The following is a 23,641-nucleotide window of genomic DNA, read 5'->3' on the forward strand; positions in this document are numbered from 1 at the left end:
ATATTTCATTGAATTTTGGGAGATGTGAGAGAAAAAATTAAATAAAAATATTAAAAAATTAAAAAATTATTTAAATATAATTTTTATTTTAAAGTTTGTGAAAATAGTATTGATTTTTGTGTTTTGTTTTGAAATTTATAAAAATTGTATTAATTTTTGTGTTTGGATAATGATTAGGTAATGATTAAAAGAAAAAGTTAAAAATCTAAAATTAAAATGTATTTTGTACTTGAGTATTTTTTGAAAGAGTAATATTAGATACAAGTTCCAAATAGACAAATTTCATACAAACCTTTTGTAAAACAATGAGTCTTATTAATAAATAATAGTTTTTTTTACACTTTTTTATAATGGAATTTACTTTTTTATAAAAGCTTGTATGAAGCTTGTCTATTTAAGGGTTGTACAAATTATTTTTCTTTTTGAAATGATGAAAAGTTTTGAGATTTTAAAAATTCTATGTCTCATCTTTGCATCCAAACGTCCTAAGTTTTTAGATTTCTATTATTGGATATAGAAATAATAGAAGAAGAGAAGGGAAAGATGATAAACCAAAAACTAGAAATCAAGATGCTAATATATTAACTATATTGGTAAGATTTTAATTTTGAACTTTCAATCTTTCTAATTTTCCAAGTTTCTAAAATTCTCCAAGGAAGCAAACTAGAAATTGTTAGGCAGAAACACCAAAAACAGTAGGTCCCCACTGACCTCAGATATTACAACACAGCCCATCCTCTCTAACAATTCCAAAATAAAATAAAATAAGTTTCCCAAGACCGCCTCGGTCCAACTATATATTTACTTGTTCTGCTTCCCACCTTCCTTCCAAGGAAAGACGGTTTCAAAACTCTCCTCCATATCCTACATTCCCTCACTTTTTCAGGGAGATTCCTCTGTTCTCAGAACACCTTCTCTTCTCTCTCAGACTCAGCAACCTCTCAATCCTTCAGCCCATTCTTCTTTTTCATCTCCTCTGTTCTCAAAAGTCCCTCTAAACTCTCACGTTTTCTCACTAGACAAACACCCCGAGGAAAGTCTCTTGAACCATCCCTTCCACTTCCTGCGTACTTAAATGCCAATCTAGATTTCCGGATTCATTTTAGATTTTTGCATACACAGACATCATGATCTCTTCAGTGAAGCTCACAGCCTCATCCTTCCCGTCCTCAGAATCCATAATTCGAAAGCTTCCTCTTCCAAAGCCTCGGTTTCTTTCACTACCAACTGCTCAAAATGGTAAACGGAGCCTTAACCACGCAGTCTCTTCCCAGAAACCCATTTACATTTCTTCCATTGAGAAGTTCGCATTGCCGACCAAAACCCAGAGGCGCGGAACAGAATGCAAGGCCTACGAAGCCGACCGGTCTCTGCCGCTTGAGATTAACATCGAGCTTCCGGACGATCAGGCTCGGTTCGAGGCGGCTCAGAAGCTGAAAATTGGTATATATTTCGCCACCTGGTGGGCTCTGAATGTGGTTTTCAATATATACAACAAGAAGGTTCTGAATGCTTTTCCTTACCCGTGGCTCACTTCCACACTTTCGCTGGCAACTGGGTCGCTCATGATGCTGATATCGTGGGCCACGAGGATCGCCGAGGCTCCCAAAACCGATTTGGAGTTCTGGAAGACTCTGTTTCCGGTAAGAAAGCTCGTAACTTTTGAATCAATTATACAAAAAAGAAAGAAATGAATCGTGCTTCGCGAAATTTAGAGTAGAACACGAAAAGATAAAAAAAAGTATCTCCCATTATTGCTACCATTTTGGTAAACGTAATGGCGTTTGTTCTTTTTTTTTTTTTTTTTGCGTGATTTTTCTTAGTTTTCTTGGCACCAAACAGAACATTTTGTGGTTTTGGGACTCCGATTAATTTTTACTGAGTCGCTTATCTCTCTTGTTTGTAGGTCGCGGTGGCGCACACAATTGGGCATGTAGCAGCGACGGTGAGCATGTCGAAAGTTGCTGTTTCGTTCACCCACATCATAAAGAGTGGCGAGCCTGCTTTCAGCGTCTTGGTTTCAAGGTTTTTGCTAGGTCAGATGTTCCCGGTGCAGGTTTATCTGTCACTCTTGCCAATTATTGGAGGATGCGCGCTTGCCGCTGTGACCGAGCTCAATTTCAACATGACTGGTGAGAAAACTTAGTCAATTGCGGATAGGATTTAAATGAAATGTTGATGAATGATTGGCTGGTGTTCTGAATTCAAATATGTTCTGCAATATTTGTCAGGGTTTATGGGGGCGATGATATCAAATCTAGCATTTGTGTTTCGGAACATATTCTCAAAGAAAGGGATGAAGGGCAAGTCTGTTAGTGGGATGAACTACTATGCTTGTCTGTCTCTGCTGTCGCTATTGATTCTTACACCTTTTGCCATTGCCGTAGAGGGCCCCAAGATGTGGGCTGTTGGATGGGAAAAAGCCATCTCTCAGATTGGACCACATTTCATATGGTAATCTTACTTGCCTATTAGCCTCATTGAATTGTTACAGTTTTTTACTTATCTAAGCTATTGTGCATTTCAATTGTCTGATCATTTTCACCTGGTTTGATGTATCTATCAACTAAGACTTAATGGAGGTTACCAACTAAGACTTAATGGAGGTCACCTGATCATCTTCACCTGGTTTGATGTATCTGGTTTAATGGAGCTTTTCAATCATTTCATATGGTACCTTCAACTAAGACTTATTGAAGGTACCAAGTTTAGGATGGTAGATTTCGATGCCAAATTGATGCCTTTTATTTTTTTTCGTAAAAAGTAATTTCACCTTGTTTTAGGCTTGTAGAAGATAAGTCAAAAGACGCAATTAAAATGTTTCAGTTGTATAATCTAGGATCAGTCTAGTCAATTTCTTGTAGGAACATAGAGCTTAGGCTGCGTTTGGTTCCTAAACTCAGCTGAGCTCAATTGAGTTCAGTCTACTTTCAAGCTGAATCTAACATCCAATCACCCAACTCTCAAATTACTAAACTCATTCCAACTCAAAGTCAAAACCTTCTTACATGTGGGACCCACAACCTTTTTCAATTTCTCATAAAAAGTATTAAACTCATCTTAACATCCAAATACATTTTAAACTCAGTTTAGATGGGCCCCACATAACTCCCTTCACTACTCAACTCACTGTTGTTCATAAAAAACTCAACTAAGTTGAGCTCAACTCAACATCCAAATGCAACCTTAAACTTCATTTCAATTGCTTGGGAAATTGTGTTTCTTCAAAACAGCTATAAATATTAAATTTGGAACGCTGTTATGGGTGTTCTGATTTTATTAAAGTGGTTTGAATAGAAATGTCCACCGATTGAATTAGTATCGTCCCCTGCATGTCTGAATGATGGTCAGAGAAATCTTTTATTTCATTAATATGTTATTATTACTATTTTTGCTTTTAGATCAACTACCTGCTGGTTGTAATTTATAGTATATTCTAGCTGTTGGTGGAATATCTAATGTCATGACCACTGTATACTAGACATGAAACAAGTCGATATCTTGGATTTTCTTTTATGTCAGCTGATGAGTAGGAATGTTGTTCCCTCCTAGCTAGGTATTGGATGTTTGATGTGGCAATGTTGGTGTGATGGTTCTTATTATTGAATGGCTATGATCTTTTGCCGCTAGATATATAAGCACACTTTCATTGTTGATGTTTGACTAAGAATACTATGTGGTTCTGAACTTTTGCAGGTGGGTGGCAGCCCAGAGTGTCTTCTACCATTTATATAACCAAGTTTCATACATGTCTCTCGATCAAATTTCTCCCTTGACATTTAGCATAGGAAACACAATGAAGCGGATATCCGTGATAGTTGCATCCATCATAATCTTCCACACACCTGTCCAACCCATCAATGCTATTGGAGCTGCCATCGCAATTGTTGGCACCTTCCTCTACTCGCAGGTAATATCTCATCTCCTTACGGATTAAGTTTGATAGTTTAGGGGTCTTGAGATTTCTCTTGGGACCAAAGTGCATAATGATGTGTATGGACAAAGTTTCTTTTTGTTTGCATTCTTCACATGCAACTTGCTTGTGTACGGACAATAACTGCAGAACAGCCTTTGCATCTCACAAAGGGTCACTAAACAAAAGGGAGGGAACTTCCTAGGGTGACCATCTTTCTTGCTTATGGAACTCTCATATTTTACCCAAGAGAATTTAAGCCTCAACCCATTTAGTTTGTATGAGGATACATTTTAGTGTTACTCATAGTGACCTCTCATCAAATTATTGCATAGATCCTTGAATTAGTGTTATTATAGATTCTGGCATGTGCTGATAAACTTTGCATCATGTTTGTGAGCAGGCCAAGCAGTAAGGAAGTTTGTGGTCAATTGGACTCGGCAGAGTTTCTCCTTGAAGATCATAGTAATGACGCATTTTGATCATATTATAACAAGAATGGTTTCTAGATGAAAGTTTTCCATTTATTTCCTTTGCTCACGAGTTGAGAATGTAATGTAGTATAGATAGCGTAGGGTCAATTTTTCACGGGCTGAAAATGAGATTACCAAAGAAATGCAGCATCTTAACTTGTAGCTGTAGGCGTTGTGGTCCTGCCTTCTTAAACCTTCCTTTGGTCTATGCATCCTCTGGACTGCTTATTAGTTCAAACTTATGTGAATTTCAATGTTTGAGGCTTCTCTGTTTTTTCCTCAGCAATGTTGAAATCCCACTATCATTTTCTTTGTTCCCTAATTTTATCTTGGGTCATATGGCTTGAGCGTTTGGTCTTCGGCCTATTTCTTTGGCCCTTTGCTTCTCCTATTTTCAAAACGCAGTCCTGTGTAATAGAGTTTTTCCAGTCCATTAGGCGAATATCCTGGTCCTTTTGATCCCCAAATATACTGGGGGGAAAAGGCCCACAGCGTTATGCAGAAAAAACATCCAAAGTACATGCAGGAATATATATTAAAAATAATTTTTTTTTATTGGTATCTTGTGTTCAAGAACAAAGTCCTGACTAATTTTAGGGGTGCTGTAATGGTTTTGTTATGTGTCCATATATGGCTCAAAGATTCATATCCTAGAAAACCAGCTTGCTAGGTGGAGATGCTCCCGAAGTTATATCCACACATACCATTTGACTTCTAACCAATGTGGGATCATAACATACCTCACCCTTCAAGACCAACACCCATGTTGGTCGAGCACTAGTGGAGGCTTTCACCAGGCTGGAGCAACATGGCCTGTTCCACTAGATCCATAGTCGGCCACTCTGCAAGCCCAGCCTGTTAGATAAGGAAGCATGGGAGCCCACAACTGGCTCTAAAAGAGCCATTACAGGTGCCCAAGTCTTCGACAAAGAATTTCTCGCAAGTGCAACTCAAATAATTCAAGAAAAAAGTGATAATTCCTAAAAATAGATATACCGAAAACTTAAGATTTAATTCCTACATTTTAACTTGAAAAAAAAAATTAAGGATCTAAACTGTAAAAAAATGAAAAATCCAAAAAATACGTTCGAAATAAATAAATCTTGATAGAACTTGGTATCAGAGAAATAATTTAAAAATAAATCACTAAAAATTAATAAAAGAAAAAAGAAGAACTGACGACAACAATAGGTGTGGCCGTGTGGGGGAGATCAAACGCACAGAATTCTCTTAACAAGTGACATTGCAGAACAAGTCTTGTCCTTGCAGTTTGAAATAATTATCTGACTTACAGCATTTAACATCTTCTATCACTGTTGTGATTGGCTAAATTTCCAAATTAAAATGTGTTGTGGCAATTTTCCTCGTTCCTCGTCCGTCGATCTCAATACCAAGAAAAGCATTTTTGGTCCGATGTAGTTCATTGGTGACATCCCCCATGCTTGTTCTTTCTTTAGGAGATTCTAATGAACAAGAAAGGCCAATCTCCAAAACTGAAAGCAAGCACTTGTGCACATTTTCATTCACCTGGCTTAAATTCCCAATGTAGCACCTTTCTTCTTTTGCCTCGACATCAATGTCATCCTGGTCGTGGGAGTTATAATCATCTTTCGTTGCAACCGCTATTTCATTTCCTTCTCTGGCGAGAAGGTTTGGGTCAACAACATTTACAAGTCTTTCTGGCAATGCCATCTTAACAAAGTTATGGAGGTTGAAACTGTCTATGAACATTTTATCAGTGGGTTTCTTTTCCGTGAACATCTCTAACAGAAATATGCCATAGCTATAGACATCTCCTTGTGTTGATGCCTCGCCACCCATCGCGTACTCTGCAAAATCATACATTTTATATGCATGGTTAATGTGGTGATGATGTCTGTTAAATAGATGCTCTTAAATATATTGGATTCAATACTTAGAGGATACATGTTTTATTTAATCTATGGAGAGAAACGGGACAGAGAGCCTGCATTCTAAAATCAAAACTTGTGACACTTTTTGGGAAATTTGATGATAAAAGGTGCCAGTATTCATAAAGTTTCACAAACCAAAAGCTTTCTCTTCTATATATTTAATGATAAAAATAGACCAGGATTCAGAAAGGAAAATCTAAGATCTAAGTACTTGTTTACCTGGAGCAGCGTAGCCAATAGAACCCTTTATTCCAACTGAACTGGTTTGGTATTTAGAAAGGTCATTTTTTGGAGAGAGAAGCCTTGCCAAACCAAAATCACTTATATAAGCAATCAGGTCATTGTCAAGAAGAACATTGCTTGGCTTTAAGTCACAATGAATAATTGGTGTTTCACAGTGGTCATGCAGATAATGCAGTGCAGAAGCGACATCAATTGCGATGTCTAGTCTTTGAAGAAGGCTCAAGTTTCTTGATTGATTTTCACTGACTGTATCTGGATGCAGCCACTTCTCTAAGCTTCCATTTGACATGAATTTGAAAACAAGGGCTTTAAATTCATCACCCGTGTGGTCTACACTGGAGCAACATGTTAGAATCTTAACAAGGTTCCGATGTCGTATATTTCTTAGCACATTGCATTCGGACAAGAAACTTTCAGAAGCTCCTTCTCGATGAAGGTTCAAGACCTTGACAGCAACCATCGTCCCTTCATGATGAAGAAATCCTTTATATACAAAACCGAAACTACCGGATCCAATTAAGTTGCTGGGAGAGAATCCGCCAGTCACCTGATAAAGCTCCTTGTACGAAACATTTGAAAGCAGGTCAGTTTTTGAGGGTACAGAAGATGATTTCTTTTCTAATTTTCTCCTCCGATAAAGATAATACAGCAAGGATGAAAACAGAAGGAAACATAAAGCCCCGGTAACAATTTTGAGAGTTAATTTGAAAGCATGGGATTTTCCTTGCTTTCTAGTTTTGATGCCGCATGCTTGCAGATGCAATTCAGGAATACCTCCACAAAGCTTTTTATTTCCTGTCAATGATATTGCCCTTGCACTATGGAAGATTCCTTCAGTCGGTACCTTGCCCTCCAAATTATTGAAAGAAAGATTCAAATGTACCAAAACTGGTAGTTTCTGTAGATCTTCAGGAATTTGTCCTGAAAAGCTGTTTTGTGAAAGATCTAAATACTTAAGGCCTTTCAAAGAAGTCAGAGATTGAGGTAAGGCTCCTAGAAATGAATTTCCCTGCAAGTAAAGATACTCCAGGCTCAAGCAATCTCCAAGAGTATTAGGAATATCAGCAGAGAGTTCGTTTCTAGAGACATCCAATAGGTAAATGTTTTTTGAATTACCTATTTCCACAGGCAGGATGCCAGATAATGAGTTCTGTGATAAGTTGAGTACTAGTAATTGGGAAGACATAATGTCTTTGGGTATGGCTCCACTAAGATTATTTTCTGCAATATCCAACTCCTGCAAGTTCTTGCAGTCTGCAAAAGTCGATGGAATGCTTTCTTCCAATTTGTTTCTTGATAAGTTAAGTTTGACTAATCCAGTGAGACGGCCAATAGAGGATGGTATTTTTCCTGACAATCTGTTTCCATCCAAATGCAATCCTTGCAGCTTTTGAAACTTCCCAATAAAGGTAGGAATGGTGCCTTCGAACAAGTTTTGCGACATGTCTAGGTTGTATAAATTGATGAGATTATCTAATGCTGCAGGAATAATTCCTGATATCTGATTTCCGGCCATATACAGTTCCTCGAGTTGCATCGAGAAATTTCTTATAGAGTTGGCTAAACTACCTCCAAAATTGTTATCACCAAACTGGAGATATTGCAGTTTGGTGCAGTTTCCCAAAGATGTTATGAAATCCAAATCCATTGCTGAGTTACTTCCTAGATTATTTCCAGAAACACGAAGGTGCTTGAGATGTAGGAGGTTTCCAAACTGAGCTGGAACTTGTCCCACGAAATTGTTTCGGGAGAGGATAAGTGCTTCAAGTCGAGAAGCATTTAATAGTGAAACTGGGATTGGACCTGAGAAATTATTTGTAGAGAAGGACAAAATTTGGAGATTTGGGAGAGCGAGACCTATATTGGCCGGAAGAGTGCCAGTAAGTCGATTACGTGCGGTTTGGATGTTACTCAAAGTTGATCTATTGTATAGGGAATAAGGGATCGTACCGGTCAGATTATTGGCTGCAACTATGAAGAGAGACAACCTCGGCAAAAGGCCAATTTCATAGGGAATATTTCCCCAGAAATTATTGTCTGCGACAGAGAGTTGTTGGAGTGAAGAGATATTTCCCAGAGAACGTGGGATGCCTCCTGTCAAGTTATTTAAGCGAATTATAAGCGTCTCAAGCCTCCTCAAAGAGCCTAGCTCAGCAGGAATGCTCCCTGTAAGTTTGTTCACTTCCAAATCCATGACTCTGAGTTCTGGGCAATTGGTCAAGTTTCTTGGAATTTCCCCTGTGAACAAGTTACTCCGAAGATATAGATATTGCAGTCGAAACAAAAGAGTTACTTGTTTTGGTATTTCTCCTTGTAAGAAGTTGTCTTGGAAGTCGATGCTCCTAAGAAAGCTGAGGTTGCCAATGTAAGGCGATATGGATCCGCTCAAAGCACAGCCTTGTAGGAGCAAGGCGGTGACCCTTCGATGCTTATGGCCGCAAGAAACTCCGTACCAGTTGCAGAAGTGGAGAGACTCACTCCAGGAGCTCAAAATGTTATGAGGATCAGTGTTTATCATTTCTTTGAGTTTGACCAGAGCTAAACGATCACTCTCGTTCGTCGGAGCGGCAGTAGCAGTTGTGATCGGTTGTAAGCAAGGTATGGTTAAAGAAAGGAGTAGAATGACGTGCAAATATGCAGAGGGTAATGAACATAGCTTCATTGATATTTGCTTGGAGAAACAGAAACGCTGGGAAATATTAATGGATTCTTCTTTCAGGATTTTCTCTCTAACAACGGATGCCTTCAAAGTTCAAACTTGGGTCCTTAGGTTGAGAGGATATGGTCTTTTTGAACACTTGGTTTTTTGTTTTTCTTTCTTATCTTGAGGAGGGGGGGAGATGTGGCTCCAAGTTAGCCTCCAACTCTTTCAAAAAAAAAAAAAAACGGATGACTAATATTTGAGTGCTGCATTGCCGACCGTTTGATGAGCTGATCATCTAGTCCTCCAGCTGCATTGAAGAACTTGAAGACTTGCTGTTTGACTTTGTGGTCTTCCCTAAAGTCGTAGACGTGGTTGCTCCGTTTTCGTTGAACCCGTAGAATACGGATCTAAAAATAAGAATCGAATTTAAAATCGAAAAATGCCTCGTTAATTAGTCTAATGATTCAATAAATTGAACACACTTTTGTATGGGATATTTCGATGTTAATAAAAAAATTAAAAATATACATAATGTAATTTAAACATGAGTAATTCCATATACAATCATAAAGTGTATAAATGCTGCGTAATAATTTTGAAAAAAAGTAAAATTTATTATTAAAAAAAAAAATTTATGTAGATCCCATATTTTATTTTATTTTTTTTCAAAACGATTACGCGACGGTTGTACAATTCACGATTATAAATATTTTTTCTTTTTAGACATTAACCATGTATAAAAGAGTTTAAATATGATGATAAAATTATGATATGAATCTCAATTATTTTAATAAATATATAATTTATTTATTTAACCTCAATTGCTCTCATTTTTTGTCTCAAACATTCTTGATAGAGATAAATATCATTAAGATATCAGGTCATGACAATGAATATTTTTTGTACAGTCACAACTTTTATGCAAAATATTTATTCAAATATTCTAATTTTAACCGTGCAACTAAATAAAATAAATAACTTCATATTCTATCTTTCAATTTTTTCTACCCTTCTTTTTGAGTATAAAGATGAAAAAGTTAATATATGTTTAATTTTATTATATTTCAATAAAATAAAAAATAAAACAAAATTCATTTCTCAGACATAATAAAAAAAGAAACACAGTTTTGAATCGTTTAGAATAAGTTCGAATCAATTTTAAAACGATTATAATCGATCACAATGTACTAAAATCGGTTCGATTCCAAGCGATGGAAATTCGATCAAATCAGTTTGAATCAAGTTGGTTTTCGAGCCTTAAATTGTAGACCAACGGCTTTATGGGCCTTGAAGGAATCCATAGAAGACCCAATGATCACTAATCAAGACCCACAGTGGCTGACTCTCGTTGGAAATATAGATCTAGGTCAAGAACACGAAAGAAAAAATAAATGGAAAACATAGATTTGGTTCGAGCGACCCGCGATCATGGCAGCTGGTTTTTGGCTCGAATGACCCGCGATCATGGCTGCCGGTCTCTGGCTCGAGTGACTTTCGGCTATGGCTGCTAGTCTCTAGCACGAGTGATCCACAGTCATGGTTGCAGGTTTTGCCCAAACAGGGAGAAGAAGACGAAGAAGGAAGAGGAGTAGTAGGAAAAGACAAGAAAGAGATGAGGAGAAACATGGGAAGAAGATGGCTCGTAGAAAGAGAAAAAATTGGATAAGAGAAAATGAGAGGGACTTGGAGGCACGGGGACAAAAAAGAGAGGGAGAGATTCTGTAAATTTAGGAGGTTTTTTTTTTTTTTTTTCTTTTATTTTTTTTTTAGTAGGCATACGGGTGGGCGGAGTAAAAACCGAGTAGAAGGGTACCCTACCCAGAACCAGCCCGCTTGGAATTATAAACTGTCCAGTTTGGATTTCAAATTTATTTCAACTCATCTTATATAAGTATTATAATTTTTTTAAATTTTAATATAAAATATAATAAATAATTTAATTTTTTCAAATCTCAAAATAATAATAATATTAAAAAATAATATTTTATTCAACTTTCAACTTTCATCTCAATTCAACTCAATTTAACATCCAAACGCAATCTTAAGCTACTTACCTACACCATACCCGGGGCGGGAGGGTGACCTGCCCTCCACCCCTAGCCAGAACTGAAGGTGCATGCATGTCTCAAAGACATGTCAATTGTCATGTATTCAAAGCAGGCTTAATGGTAAGGCCATTTAGGCTATTGTCTAAGGCTCCATTTTATGTAAGGGCTCAAAAATAAAAATGAGGTGTTTTTTTTTTTTAAAAATTTTTAAAAAAGTAAAAATAAAAACCATTTTATTAAATAAAATTTAAATAATTTTTATAGTTTTTAATGTGTGCAAGGTTCCATAATACTAAATTTAATATTTAATATAATGAATTTAATTTTTTTTTATAAGTAATACAATTAATTATATATATTTTAAATAATTGTTTTCAGATCTTGCTAAATTGAGGCACAAAATCTGCATAGAAACCTCATTCTAAGTTGTTGTAAATATAAATTCACAAAAATTGTATTTAAAAATTTTAAATAAAATTTCATTTTATTGAAAAGTTCGAAAATATTTCATATAATAATTTATATTTTATTGTATTATAATTACGAATTACTCACTTTAAATTTTATCTTAAGCCTCAATTTGTATTGAGTCGGATGAGTGTATTTGATCATTGATTGATACGTTGATATCAATTATTAGAAAGTCTAGGTGGCCTTTCTTCTACTGCTGGTTTAGATTCCAATTCTGATACTTAGCATTTAAACTACAAAAATTCTCACCTTCGCAAGCCTACAACTCCATAATTTCTCTAAAGGTTCCATTCTATCAGGAGCAGAGGACACTTCTTGTTATGGAGCTTTCATTATTGTTGCGTGCTTTCTTTGTGTTCAAGACTTGCTTTTCAATTCTAATGGTTTCGTGTGACCCCACCTCTCTAAAAGGAAGTGCAGATTCATGTCCATTCCCAAGCAACTTCCTCTTCGGAACGGCTTCTTCTTCTTATCAGGTTTCCTTGCCTTTCACTCCCTTCTCTCTCAAGTTCATTTAAACACACTAGAGAATCAAGACTGTTTTAGTTACCAACATATTGTTATGTTCTATTCCATTTGCAGTTTGAAGGTGCTGTCTTAAGTGATGGCAAAGGCATCAACAACTGGGATGTTTTCACTCATAAGCCTGGTAGCATATGTCTTGCTGCTTTGATACCCTTTTCCAGCTTTCTTCCGCTGTCCCTAATCTTTTCCTCTTGTGGTCTGGGTTTTTTGTTGCAGGTAAAATAGAGGATGGAAGTAATGGAGATGTTGCTGTTGATCATTACCATCGGTACCCGGTAACTATATTGACACGTTGAGAATTAATTAATCCTCATGAGCTTCCTCTTTTACTTTCTTTCTGTTGGCAATTAGTATGAGAAAGGTGATGAAGAATTTGTCCTTAAAACTTGAACTCAATTCAAACACAAGGCCAATCTGAGTTGGACTTGAATTCATTGCAACCAATCACAAAATCATGAGTTTAGGTGTACATATTCGTGATATAGGTGCAAACTGCAAGGTGCTGGCGGCTAATACACCTGAATCCTACCAAATAAATGAAGTAGACTGTTGATTTGTGGATGTGATCAACCTCTCGAAGTGCATAGCTAAGATTAGTCAATTGATAAATTATAAACCACGAGTGTCATTGTCATCTACTTTTAGTCTGATAGTTTGTGTGTGTATATATATATATATATATATTTATATAGAATAAATATAGATAGAAGTCATTATTGAGAGTATCTATTTTGCACACATGATGTGGCATCATCTAGACCACGCATCTCTCTAAGTAAGTGTTGGAAACAATCAATTAAAAGTAGTCACGCAGTAAATATAAAGTATACACTGTTATAATAATTTCTCTCTATCATTACTCATATATATATATATATATATATATAAATTTTGGATCAGAGATCCCTTTCTTGTTGCTTCCGGTAGCTATCAGCCTATCAATACTTTATTGACTTATTTGAGCCAATAAGGTCGGTTTTCCCTTGCAATTATTTTCGTATTATGAAGTGATGTCAACTCCAAGATAATTAGAGGGGTCGGCAAATAGAAAAAGGATACAATAATCGCACATGGTACAATGATGACACGTAGGTCGCGTTTGTTTTCTTAAAATTTTTTAATTCACTTCGCTTATTATTATAATTTTTTTAAATTTTTATATAAAATAAAATAAATAATTCTATTTTTAAAATTTTAAAATAAAAATAATATAGTAAAAAATTTATTTTAATAATATTTTATTATATTTTTAACTTTTATATTATATTATCTTATCTCACTTACAAAAACAAACTAGACAAATCTAAAGTAACATAATTGCAGCCAAGAAAATTCAGCATCTGATTTTGTTTCGATCAGACTACCATCAGTACCTGAATATAGCAGGCAATAAAGCGAACCATTCTCACCATCCAGTGGATTATATTAGAGCATTCTCATTGGATTAGTTAAAAGTTAAATTCAATGAAAATTTAACTATTAGGTCAGTAAATTGCTCACATTGAATTAGCTATATTTTAAATATTTAGAATATACTTACAGTAATATCCAAACTAATTTTCAAATTTGAAACACACTATTCATTCATCAAATCCCTTTTATATTATTTCTTTCTTTCTCCTTTTAATATCAATTATTTCTCTCTTCATTTTAAATGACAATTAAAAAAATATAATTAGAATACAATTACTAATTAATATATAATATTATGAATAGTAAAATACGATAAAATAAAATAAATTCATAATTAAAAAAATTAAAAAATTTTCAAAATTATTAATTATTCATTATTATATAATGAATAAATGGATAATTCAATTTGGAGATTTGATGTGAATAGTCAAAATTAAATTCATCTTATATTATTTTATTGTCATATAATGAAAAAATGGCTATTCTAATGTAGAAACTTATGTGAATGTAATAGCTAAATGCTAAATTCATCTTGCATTCATCAAAAATGTACTTTAACTTTAGCTAATCCAATGAGAGTGCTCTAAAATTAGGAAAAACATTGCAAGGAATCTCTATAAAGATTTGTTTAGGTTTGAATTTAGAGATGAATTTAAATGAATTGAAATAGTTTTAGATGAGTTTAATAAAATATTATTTTTAATATTATTATTATTATTTTAAGATTTAAAAAAATTAAATTATTTATTATATTTTATATGAGAATTTAAAAAAATTATAATGATAAAATAAAATGAATTGAGTAAATTTCTAATCCAAACCGAAACTAAAGTAGAGAGCAGTCTTGTCTTGACATTAGAAGAAGGTTTTACCATATTATAATGGGACTTGCCAAAGATGTGTTATGGCTTTTGGTTTATTGATATATGAATAATCAAAACCGGCAATTGACACCCTTAGCCATCTAACTTTAGCAACTTGAACGTTGATTAAAATCTGGGTGTTAAGATCACCACGATTTGATGGTTTAGGGTGCCAATAGTTAAGGATACCGATTGAAAATGTAGTAGTAGTTCAGGCTACAAAATGTTTTTTTTTTAAAAAAAAAAAAAATCAAAGTAGAAAATGTTATACAAAATCTGATCAACTTGGTTTGCTATGATGTGAGTAAACAGGAAGATGTAGATCTCATGGATTATATAGGAGTCAACACCTATCGTTTCTCTATATCATGGGCAAGAATTCTTCCAAGTAAGTTTTTCAATCATTCAAAGGGATATCCTTCTAACTTAATTGCAGGGGTTGGTATTTGTATTTCCACCTCTTACTCACTCCATTCTTATCTTTGAACCAGACGGAAGATTTGGAAATGTGAATAGAGCTGGCATCAAGCATTATAACACCTTAATAAACACTCTTCTGCGTAAAGGTCACTTGTGGTGACATTGGAAAACATATGTTTCCTGATTTCCTCTCCTTGATATTTTATTTTCCTTCTCATTTTTCTGGTTTCAGGCATCCAACCCTTTGTGACATTGACTCACTATGACATCCCTCAGGAACTGGAAGATATATATGGATCTTGGCTGAATTCCAAAGTGCAGTAAGCGGAAATATTTTCTGAATTTATTGCTAAAACAGTTTTAGGCCATATGTGTCTCATGTTAGAGAAAAATACACTTTCCATGTTCAGTTACCAAGTACTTACACTTAGCACCCTAAACTATGTCAGTTGTGTTGGTGTTGTCCCACCTCAGTTGTGGAAGGAGCTGGTAGTCAGTTTATAAGTGTGAGAAAAAGTTTCAACTCTTGAGCTAGTTTTTGGAATTGAGAGATAGCCAAGACCACCCAATAATGGTATTAGAACCCCAGTTTACCAACAATCTCGGTCCAACAGTCTGCAGGAGAAATGGGTTGTCCCTGCTCCGACCCCTGCGCAATGTGTGAGGGGAAGATTATTAGCGTTGTCCCACATTGGTTGTGAAAATGGCTGGTGGTCAGTTTATAAGTTTGTGAAAAAATTTCACCTCTTGAGATAGCTTTGAGATTGAGATAGCCCAAGACCACCCAATAAGTTGCACCATCTAACTATCAAAGAGTTGCAGTCTTAACCATATCTCTATCTAAATTCGATCATTAAAATCGTATCTGGTTACCTATTTTAACCTGTATGTTATCCATCTTAATGGTCATAATTAGAAAAGTGTACTAGCTATTTGGCAATCAACAGATATTAGAGGGGTAACATGTCAGTTTTATTTGTACAGGGAGGATTTCAAATATTATGCAGATATATGTTTTAGATTCTTCGGGGACCGGGTTAAGTATTGGGTCACTTTCAATGAGCCGAATGTAGTGGTGATTCGTGGTTACAGATCAGGGATTTACCCACCATCTCGCTGCTCCAAACCATTCGGGAATTGTAGCAGTGGGGATTCAGAGAAAGAGCCTTTCATTGCGGCCCATAACATGATCCTATCCCATGCTGCTGCTGCTGATATTTATCGAACCAAATACCAGGTATATAATTCAATGTCATCACATCCTAGAATCTACTGCTTAAGGATGATTTCTGTCACATTTGTAAATATAGAAGATTTCATTAATGAAAGAGAAGTGATACATCTACAAAGAATCTATCTTACTAAAGTAAACTTACAATACCACATTACTTCAGTTTGCAAGTTTATTTTTGTAACATTTCCCTAATGAAACGCTACAGCCAGCTTTATTCTACACTGAACTGTTTCCCACTCAACATCCAGAAAAAGCAAGGAGGTAGCATTGGAATTGTTTTGAATGCTTTGTGGTATGAACCCATCAGCAACTCCTTAGAAGACAAGGCAGCAGCTGGGAGAGCTCAATCTTTCTACATGAACTGGTAACCAATTCCTATCTATAACTGATATCCACAATCGTCCGTAGAGGCAAGCTCTAACTTAATCTAAGAGTTCAATGCAGGTTCTTAGACCCAATTATACACGGGAAATATCCAATGGAAATGCGTGAAATTCTTCAATCTGATTTGCCTACATTTTCCAAGCACGATTTGGAGAAGCTGAAGAATGGATTGGACTTCATTGGCATCAATCACTACACCAGTTTCTACGTAAAAGACTGCATATTTTCTCCTTGTGAACCGGGACCAGGAGCTTCTAAAACGGAAGGTTTTGCTTTACGAACTGCTCAAAAGAACGGCATCTTCATTGGAGAGCCGGTATGTAATTTCCATTATCAACACCACCACAACTTTCGTTTTCCCAAATTACTAAGACTTCATACCGACACAGACGGCAGCTGACTGGCTATTTGTCTATCCTCAAGGAATGGAAAAGATAGTGACGTACATAAAAGAGAGATATAACAACACTCCAATGTTTATAACAGAAAATGGTGAGTGCAAAACCAACGTTGAAGCTTCTTCAGTAATTTGCTCCATGTGTTTTGAGAAGTTTTTAACATAAATCTAGAGGATCTTGTAGGGTTTGGCGAGAATGATAATCCCAATTCCACCATGGAAATTTTACTTCATGATGTCAAGAGAGTGGAGTACATGAACGGCTACCTAGAAGCTCTAGCAAAAGCTATGAGGTATTAAAAGACAACTATCGCTGGCCCTAGAGGCTTTGCTTCCCTTTATGCCTCGAATTGTCTATTTGGGACAATTACGAGGTGCTTACTGTTAAGGAATCCCACATTAGTAATATTTGGGACTAAATATCTATTATGATTTGTATCGGATTTGGTAAATATGATCAGGAAAGGAGCAGATGTAAGGGGGTATTTTGCTTGGTCCTTGCTTGACAACTTTGAGTGGACATCTGGATATACTCTTCGGTTTGGGCTTCACCATGTAGATTATGCAACTCTCAAGAGAACTCCAAGACTATCAGCGACTTGGTACAAAGAGTTCATTGCTAGCCATAAGGCACAAAATGCTAGTGCTCGCTCAGTTCTAATCAAGAAAAAGGTAAATAGATGGGGGCACCTGAATATATAGCAACTAAATTTGTACAACTTTCAAGTTTAATTTCACCAGAAATAGCACCCTGATTTTCTGAATCTTAAATTTAGGGCTTGTGGGCAACTGCTGTAAATTTGGTTACTGCTATATCTAGATTTTGTCATGAAACCATTGCATGTCAAAGTGTACTAAAAGGTTTTTGGGCAAACATATTGTTGGGAAAGCCATACATGTGTGCTTGGACCCAATTATACTACAACAGCCACCCAGTTTTGTATTACTATCAATGTGCCACTTACTCAGTTTAGATTTCAACAAAGTTCCTCAAAGGAGATCAAGTACTTACCATTTCCACTTCGACTTGTATCATCTTTGCCCTGGTCTTTGGGTAGGCAGTGCATCATTTCATAGTGAGAGTGTCTGCTCTTGATACAAGAGAGGTGTGAAAGACGAACACATGCATTCTTATCGTCTTTCTTGTTTCCTCTCTCAGATATTAGAAAAGGAGCAGATGTGAGGGTGTACTTTGCCAGGTCCTTGCTTGACAACTTCCTGTGGACGTTTGGATGCACAATAAGGTTTGGACTTCATCGTGTTGATTATGCCACACTAAAGGAACCAATATTCTCAGCAAGTCGGTACAAGCAGTTCATCACTAAGGATAAGGTCTTTGATGCCAGGACAAAATCAGCAACAGCACCAATATTGACACTATTTTGTATTCATGTTCTGAACAATAAACAAAGCATAAGGTGACATATTATTCTTGACGTATTTAGCTTTGAAGAAAAGGGAAAAGTTTGTCAATAAATAATAGACTACAAACAGGGCAAGTGGAGAAGGAGATTATACCCAACCTCCATTGCAGACACTGCTTAGGAAAGGATAGAAATTAATCGAAGTCACACACTCACATATATATATATACATATATAGAGAGAGAGAGAGAGAGAGAGAATATAATTCCATAGGCGATGGCACTTGACCCAACACAGAATTTTCATCCCTTTTTTTTTTTTTTTTTAATGTTGGGGAACCTCTCCAAGGCAGGGCCATTTGGACCCACCCCTGCAGAGTGAACCCCGGTCCTGTGCACCGCACCTTCGGAAATTTTCCTACACGGAACTGGTTAAATCGCTGGCTTTTCACCAGCTTTTCACCAGAAGGTGTGGCCCCAAATGATTGTTTGCACCCATAACTAACCAAGCATGATGTTAACTGTTTTTAGTGGAGAACTAACCAAGTTCTCGTTTCTCCTTACAATCCTACCAGAACTACTTTCATGAGATGAAGTGAACTACTTTCATGACATGGACCTCCATTATCTGAAGGAAATTACTGGGCCCTGCAGTTGAACCTTATCTAGAAGTACCTATTCTAAGCTATTTCATGTCTCCACCAAGGAGACCCAGCCTTATACATGAGTTCACCTTCATCCCACGAGATCTGACATGCTTGAAGACCAATTGCGACCTTTGGTTCCTTTCCATGCCGTGAAATCCATTCCATAACAGCCATTGCTTCATCTGTCTCACTTGCATAATGTTTCTTGTATTTTCCAAATGGATTAAGCCCAGGATTATTCATCTCCGCAATTGCAGCTGGCATGTACATTGAGTCGCCAACTAATGGTGCACCACAGGCAGCCAGTTGTGCTCGAATCTGCATATTCAGTCTGTTATTTTGATAGTAGTAGATCTAATATTCTCACATATATTATCAAGGGATCCCTTTCACTCCCCTCCCTTTTATAGCATCTAATACCAACAAAGCTATTCGTGAATAAATATAACTGCCATAAAGTCTGCTCAATATTGACTTTTCAATAGCTTCTTTATTTGAACCAAAGAACCATAAAATTGATAGAAACAAAGTTCTAGAACAACGGTTCTACCAACATGAATTAACTTTACCATGTGGACACCATCAGATATTCTGAGTCAATTCATTTAAAGCTTAATCAAAATACCAAAATTTAAAAGTCTTTGGACAATATCCTCTGAATCTCAAACCCTATCCTCCATGAAAATTTCTGCTTTTGAGGTAAGTTTGAAATTTTCCTTTCGAATCGAAGGGTACTTTTAGCAAAGCAACACTAAAAGAAACATTTGTCTGGGAGTGCAGGAAATTTGCAGAGGTAATAATACCTGTTGTCTCCACAGGAGATGGGAAATTTTGATAACCGAAAACTACTACTTATTTCTAAAATTTCATGGAGTCCACAGGATTGATGCAAAAAATGCTAATCAAATTAGAAAAGAAAGGGACAGGTGAAAAACCTGATGAGTCCGACCAGTCAGAAGGTTGATTTTACATTCATATGCAATATCGTTGGAGGGCCAGCCACAATCCTCAATGCAATATTGGTTTTCAATGACAGCATTTGGCCATGGAACCTCTTTGCATTCCAAGACCTCAAGTTGACAAAAGTTCCATCCTTTGATAAAATCTGCATGCCACAAACTTTTTGGGATCAATCCACACCATGTAAACCCATATAGAACATCATAGAATACTTTCTTAACCATACAAGTTGCAGAAATAATTGATTTAAGAATGGACTTTCCAAAACAGTTACTGAAAGGAAAAAAACGCATCAGAAACTGGAGTTTGTGCAGGAAGTATTCTCCTAAAATGAGCAAACGTGTTACAAGAGTGTGAAGGTGGAGCATGCATGAAGGAGTTAAATGCTTCTTCTATTCTTTTCATTGGCACAGCCAGGCCATCCTTGACCTCACCAATGAAGTAACACTTAGCCTATGGTCCAACCAATTGATATAATCGAGCATGCATGAAGGAGTTAAATGCTTCTTCTATTCTTTTAATTGGCACAGCCAGGCCATCCTTGACCTCGCCAATGAAGTAGAACGCTTAGCCTACGGTCCAACCAATTGATATAATCTGCAAATTCCTTTTGGGAGCATATCCTCTTTCTTCGGATACAAGCAACTAGGCTACTATTCTCATTCATTACACAGCTCAGAAGAGCCAGATAAAAATAAGATCATCATCTAAATTCTGTGTGGTAGCTCACAAGATATATTTCTTTAACTTTCTGGCTCAAACCAAGAGTAGTTTTCATAAGATTAAAAGTGCTATTTGAGCAACTGGTTTGGAAACATCTTGTTCATTTCAACTGGTTTGGAAACATCTGCCAGAGACAAGAATAAAGAAAATTGTAACTTTGAATCCATGTCTTTGCATGCCTCTTGGATACTATAGCATCAAAAGGTTAAGTGATTAATGCCCATTTGAGATAACATGATGCAACTGATCAAAGGTTTGAACCAATTTCCTATGACCACTTTGATGCTTGACCTTTTTTTTTATAGTTAAACTTTGATGCTTGACTGAGATGACTACCTTCTGAAATGAGTCTTGGAGCCATGTTTATTGGACGCATGTAGTGGGTAATCACTCCAATTGGTACAGATGCAGCAGCAAGAGCCAGATACAGCTTCTTCACCTTTTTCTCCTGACGACAGGAAGAATCATATAGTTCAGAATAACACCCGAAGAAGAAAAACAAATAAATATCAATTAGAGATACCGTGTATAGAAAATGGATATGAATTCAGTTTGTAGATTTACTCTGTGAGGAGGGCGTCCTCACAGAGCGGGGCACACCACTTGAGGGGCCCTTTGCAGCTCCAGGGTACTTGGACGCTCCAATGAGTAGGACTACTTGAGTCCAGTTTAAACCTAAAAAGGATATCATATAACTTACTCTGATTTTACCATGAAAAACTGAGCAATAATCCTTAGTCCTTGCTAACAAAACACTGCAAGTAAATTACAAGCCATTACTTATAAGCAAATAAGGAAAATAAGAGCATAGAAAAAAATGAAAATAAGGTCTATTGCTAATATATAATCTAATATGCACTACCAGCCCTCCGTGCAATTATCAATCTGGTGGGTGGTCAACAAAGGGGTTGTTAAACCCAAGGCACGAGTGGCAAAGGTTGCACAACTTTCTTCAATATTGTCTGTTGTTCCTCCCACCTGATAAAAATTAGCACAGAATCATTTCTTTGATAAGTAAAATTAACAAAAAATCATAAAATCCTTAAGCAATCAATTAACTAATCACAAATATAAAGAAATGTTATATCAATGATAATGAGCACTGAAATTAACAAACTTCGACTATTCATTGTCTTAGATTTCATTTTATTCAGAAGAGAGGACAAAAGCAAAAGTAGAAAATTTATGTTGTAACTATTCAGTTCAAGGATTTTCCGTCATACAAATAATGCTAAAGGAGATCCATTCTTGAGGCACAACTAAGGCTAAGTCACATAAAATCAATTGAAAAGTTAATGGATTGGTCACATACTGATGTTCCAGCAGGTTTGTCCAAAACCACATAGGACTCGGCCACAGCTATGATCCTTGATTTCCAGTCAATTTCATAGCACCTGATTATGATTCAAATCATGTCAACAAGTATCATGTAAGTAAAAATGATAGTACATTCTGCCAAAAATTATGCTCAACCTTGGGAAGCGTTTTGGATGCACATGCACTCGCAAGTATGTTCCAGCTTCAACGAACTGGTGTATATGAGTTATCCTAAAAGTTTTTTGTGCTTCTCGTATTGTTTTCCCTTTGATGGAAGCTCTCTTTCTCAATACTGATGGCGCTGTAACTTCTTCAAATATTCTGATTTGCTCAGGGGTAGCACTTGGAGGAGGCTTTGGACATACAAGGGCATAATATACAGCTCCAAAATGGATGAGATCTGCAACAAACCTTCAAAGAATGAAATTGTCTCTATTTATTACTTCATCCGGATTAGTAACAGGCAATGAAGAAGCATACAACATAATGTCAATTCCAAAGTAATGATAAGAAATCAGAGCAGTACTTACAGAGGAGGAAGATCCAGAGCTTTACAGATATATTCCAGAACAGGCACTCCTTCTGAAACAACCAAATGTTCAACTCTTGGCGGGCCATTTTGTGAGGGACATGGAAGCAACCGATCGTATTCAGGGTAGCTTAAACAAAAAATTACGTCTTAGAGTCGGGAATCCAATAAACAGGTACTAAAAAGTAAGTAAAAATCCAACTTATGAAGATCGAAAAGAAAAATAAGACCAAGAAGGTTCATTAAAAAAAAAACAACGAACAGCAGATGGTGTGGCGAAATAAAAACAATATTCAAGACTTCATTTCTCAAGTCTTTTCTCACCAAAAAAAAAAAAAAGTGCCGGAAAAATTTGCAAATAACTTGATTGAAAATATAATTTCAACCAGCAAACAAGCCAAACTTTGACGCTCAACAAATTTAAGCAGTAGTTATGGAAAATTTGAACTATCCGTTAAGAAAGAAACCGTATAAGTTATGTATAGCACTAAAATCTTCATATTCTTGTACTTTCCTCAGTTTTATTAGCAACCAATCGACGGCAAGCAAAATTGATTGCAGCCGAAATACTAAGCCAAATTTACGGGAGTCCAACAATATACGATCAGTCAAATTGTGACATCCTGAGTACCATTTAGCAGCAGCTGCGGTGGTAACGCCGGAACTTGAGGATGCACATGCAAACACCCTGCCGTTGCTTTGTGAACACCCAGAAGACGAAGACCAAGCCGTCACGTGCTTGTTGTCGTAGTGCTTACCGAAAGCAGCGTGGGTGGTTGCTAACGTGCGCACAAGAGCCATAGGCAAACTAAAACTCCGGCAGCCATTGGCTAGGATTGAAGCAAAACTCGCGGAGCCCATCTTCAGGGTCCTGTGAGAGTTGAGGTGAGGTATTAGCAGATTTTGTAAGGTTTTAGGATACGGGTCGGGTTTATATGAGTAAGGGCTTCCGCGAAGAATGGATCAGGACGGCATTCGGCGGAAGATATTAGGCCTGATTCGTTATTCTAGTTCTTTTACGAAAGTGAGGGATGAGAAGCCCTTAAACCCGAGTGAAATGAGGAAGGTAGGAATTTTGTGTGCTGCCGTGAATCCTAGTGGAAGGAGACGTGCATAATGGGGAGTTTATAACTAAACACTGGACCTTAGGCCTCACAGTTT

General features: G+C 36.4%; 4 protein-coding genes across 7 annotated transcripts; 2 read left to right on the plus strand and 2 right to left on the minus strand.

Annotated features, from left to right (window-relative positions):
* The first annotated feature begins 823 nt into the window (after positions 1-823).
* On the plus strand, positions 824-4,702 carry LOC109012573 (glucose-6-phosphate/phosphate translocator 2, chloroplastic-like). The gene is made up of 5 exons (XM_018994278.2): positions 824-1,643; positions 1,907-2,132; positions 2,232-2,454; positions 3,697-3,910; positions 4,317-4,702. Exons 1-5 carry the CDS (start codon positions 1,128-1,130, stop codon positions 4,326-4,328), a joined length of 1,191 nt encoding a protein of 396 aa, XP_018849823.2. The 5' UTR covers positions 824-1,127; the 3' UTR covers positions 4,329-4,702.
* Positions 4,703-5,477: 775 nt separating this feature from the next.
* LOC109012572 (putative receptor-like protein kinase At3g47110) lies at positions 5,478-9,345 on the minus strand. The gene is made up of 2 exons (XM_018994277.2): positions 6,519-9,345; positions 5,478-6,215 (listed from the first exon to the last, which is right to left on the minus strand). The coding sequence occupies exons 1-2, from the start codon at positions 9,202-9,204 to the stop codon at positions 5,713-5,715; spliced, it is 3,189 nt and encodes a 1,062-aa protein (XP_018849822.2). The 5' UTR covers positions 9,205-9,345; the 3' UTR covers positions 5,478-5,712.
* A 2,534-nt stretch (positions 9,346-11,879) lies between these two features.
* LOC109000896 (beta-glucosidase 47-like) lies at positions 11,880-18,180 on the plus strand. Of its 2 annotated transcripts, XM_035688973.1 has the most exons (13): positions 11,880-12,181; positions 12,288-12,354; positions 12,447-12,505; positions 14,819-14,894; positions 14,998-15,072; positions 15,159-15,246; positions 15,911-16,163; positions 16,409-16,524; positions 16,605-16,860; positions 16,934-17,036; positions 17,126-17,234; positions 17,403-17,613; positions 18,101-18,180. In XM_035688973.1, the coding sequence occupies exons 1-13, from the start codon at positions 12,026-12,028 to the stop codon at positions 18,122-18,124; spliced, it is 1,593 nt and encodes a 530-aa protein (XP_035544866.1). In that variant the 5' UTR covers positions 11,880-12,025; the 3' UTR covers positions 18,125-18,180. The 2 variants fall into 2 exon arrangements, with proteins under 2 accessions (XP_035544866.1, XP_035544867.1); XM_035688974.1 differs by lacking the exon at positions 14,998-15,072 and having other exon boundaries at positions 11,881-12,181.
* Positions 18,181-18,240: 60 nt separating this feature from the next.
* LOC109000895 (RNA pseudouridine synthase 6, chloroplastic) lies at positions 18,241-23,552 on the minus strand. 3 transcript variants are annotated; one of them, XM_035688975.1, is made up of 10 exons: positions 23,112-23,552; positions 22,482-22,610; positions 22,108-22,362; positions 21,947-22,028; positions 21,497-21,612; positions 21,335-21,389; positions 20,971-21,082; positions 19,887-20,056; positions 19,038-19,269; positions 18,241-18,336 (listed from the first exon to the last, which is right to left on the minus strand). In XM_035688975.1, the coding sequence occupies exons 1-10, from the start codon at positions 23,339-23,341 to the stop codon at positions 18,263-18,265; spliced, it is 1,455 nt and encodes a 484-aa protein (XP_035544868.1). In that variant the 5' UTR covers positions 23,342-23,552; the 3' UTR covers positions 18,241-18,262. The 3 variants fall into 3 exon arrangements, with proteins under 3 accessions (XP_035544868.1, XP_018833481.1, XP_018833482.1); XM_018977936.2 differs by lacking the exon at positions 18,241-18,336 and having other exon boundaries at positions 18,803-19,269; XM_018977937.2 differs by lacking the exon at positions 18,241-18,336 and having other exon boundaries at positions 18,803-19,269; positions 22,108-22,351; positions 23,112-23,551.
* Between the last annotated feature and the right edge of the window lie 89 nt (positions 23,553-23,641).

Source organism: Juglans regia, chromosome 3 (assembly GCF_001411555.2).
Source record: "Juglans regia cultivar Chandler chromosome 3, Walnut 2.0, whole genome shotgun sequence".
In the NCBI taxonomy this organism is placed as follows: domain Eukaryota; kingdom Viridiplantae; phylum Streptophyta; class Magnoliopsida; order Fagales; family Juglandaceae; genus Juglans; species Juglans regia.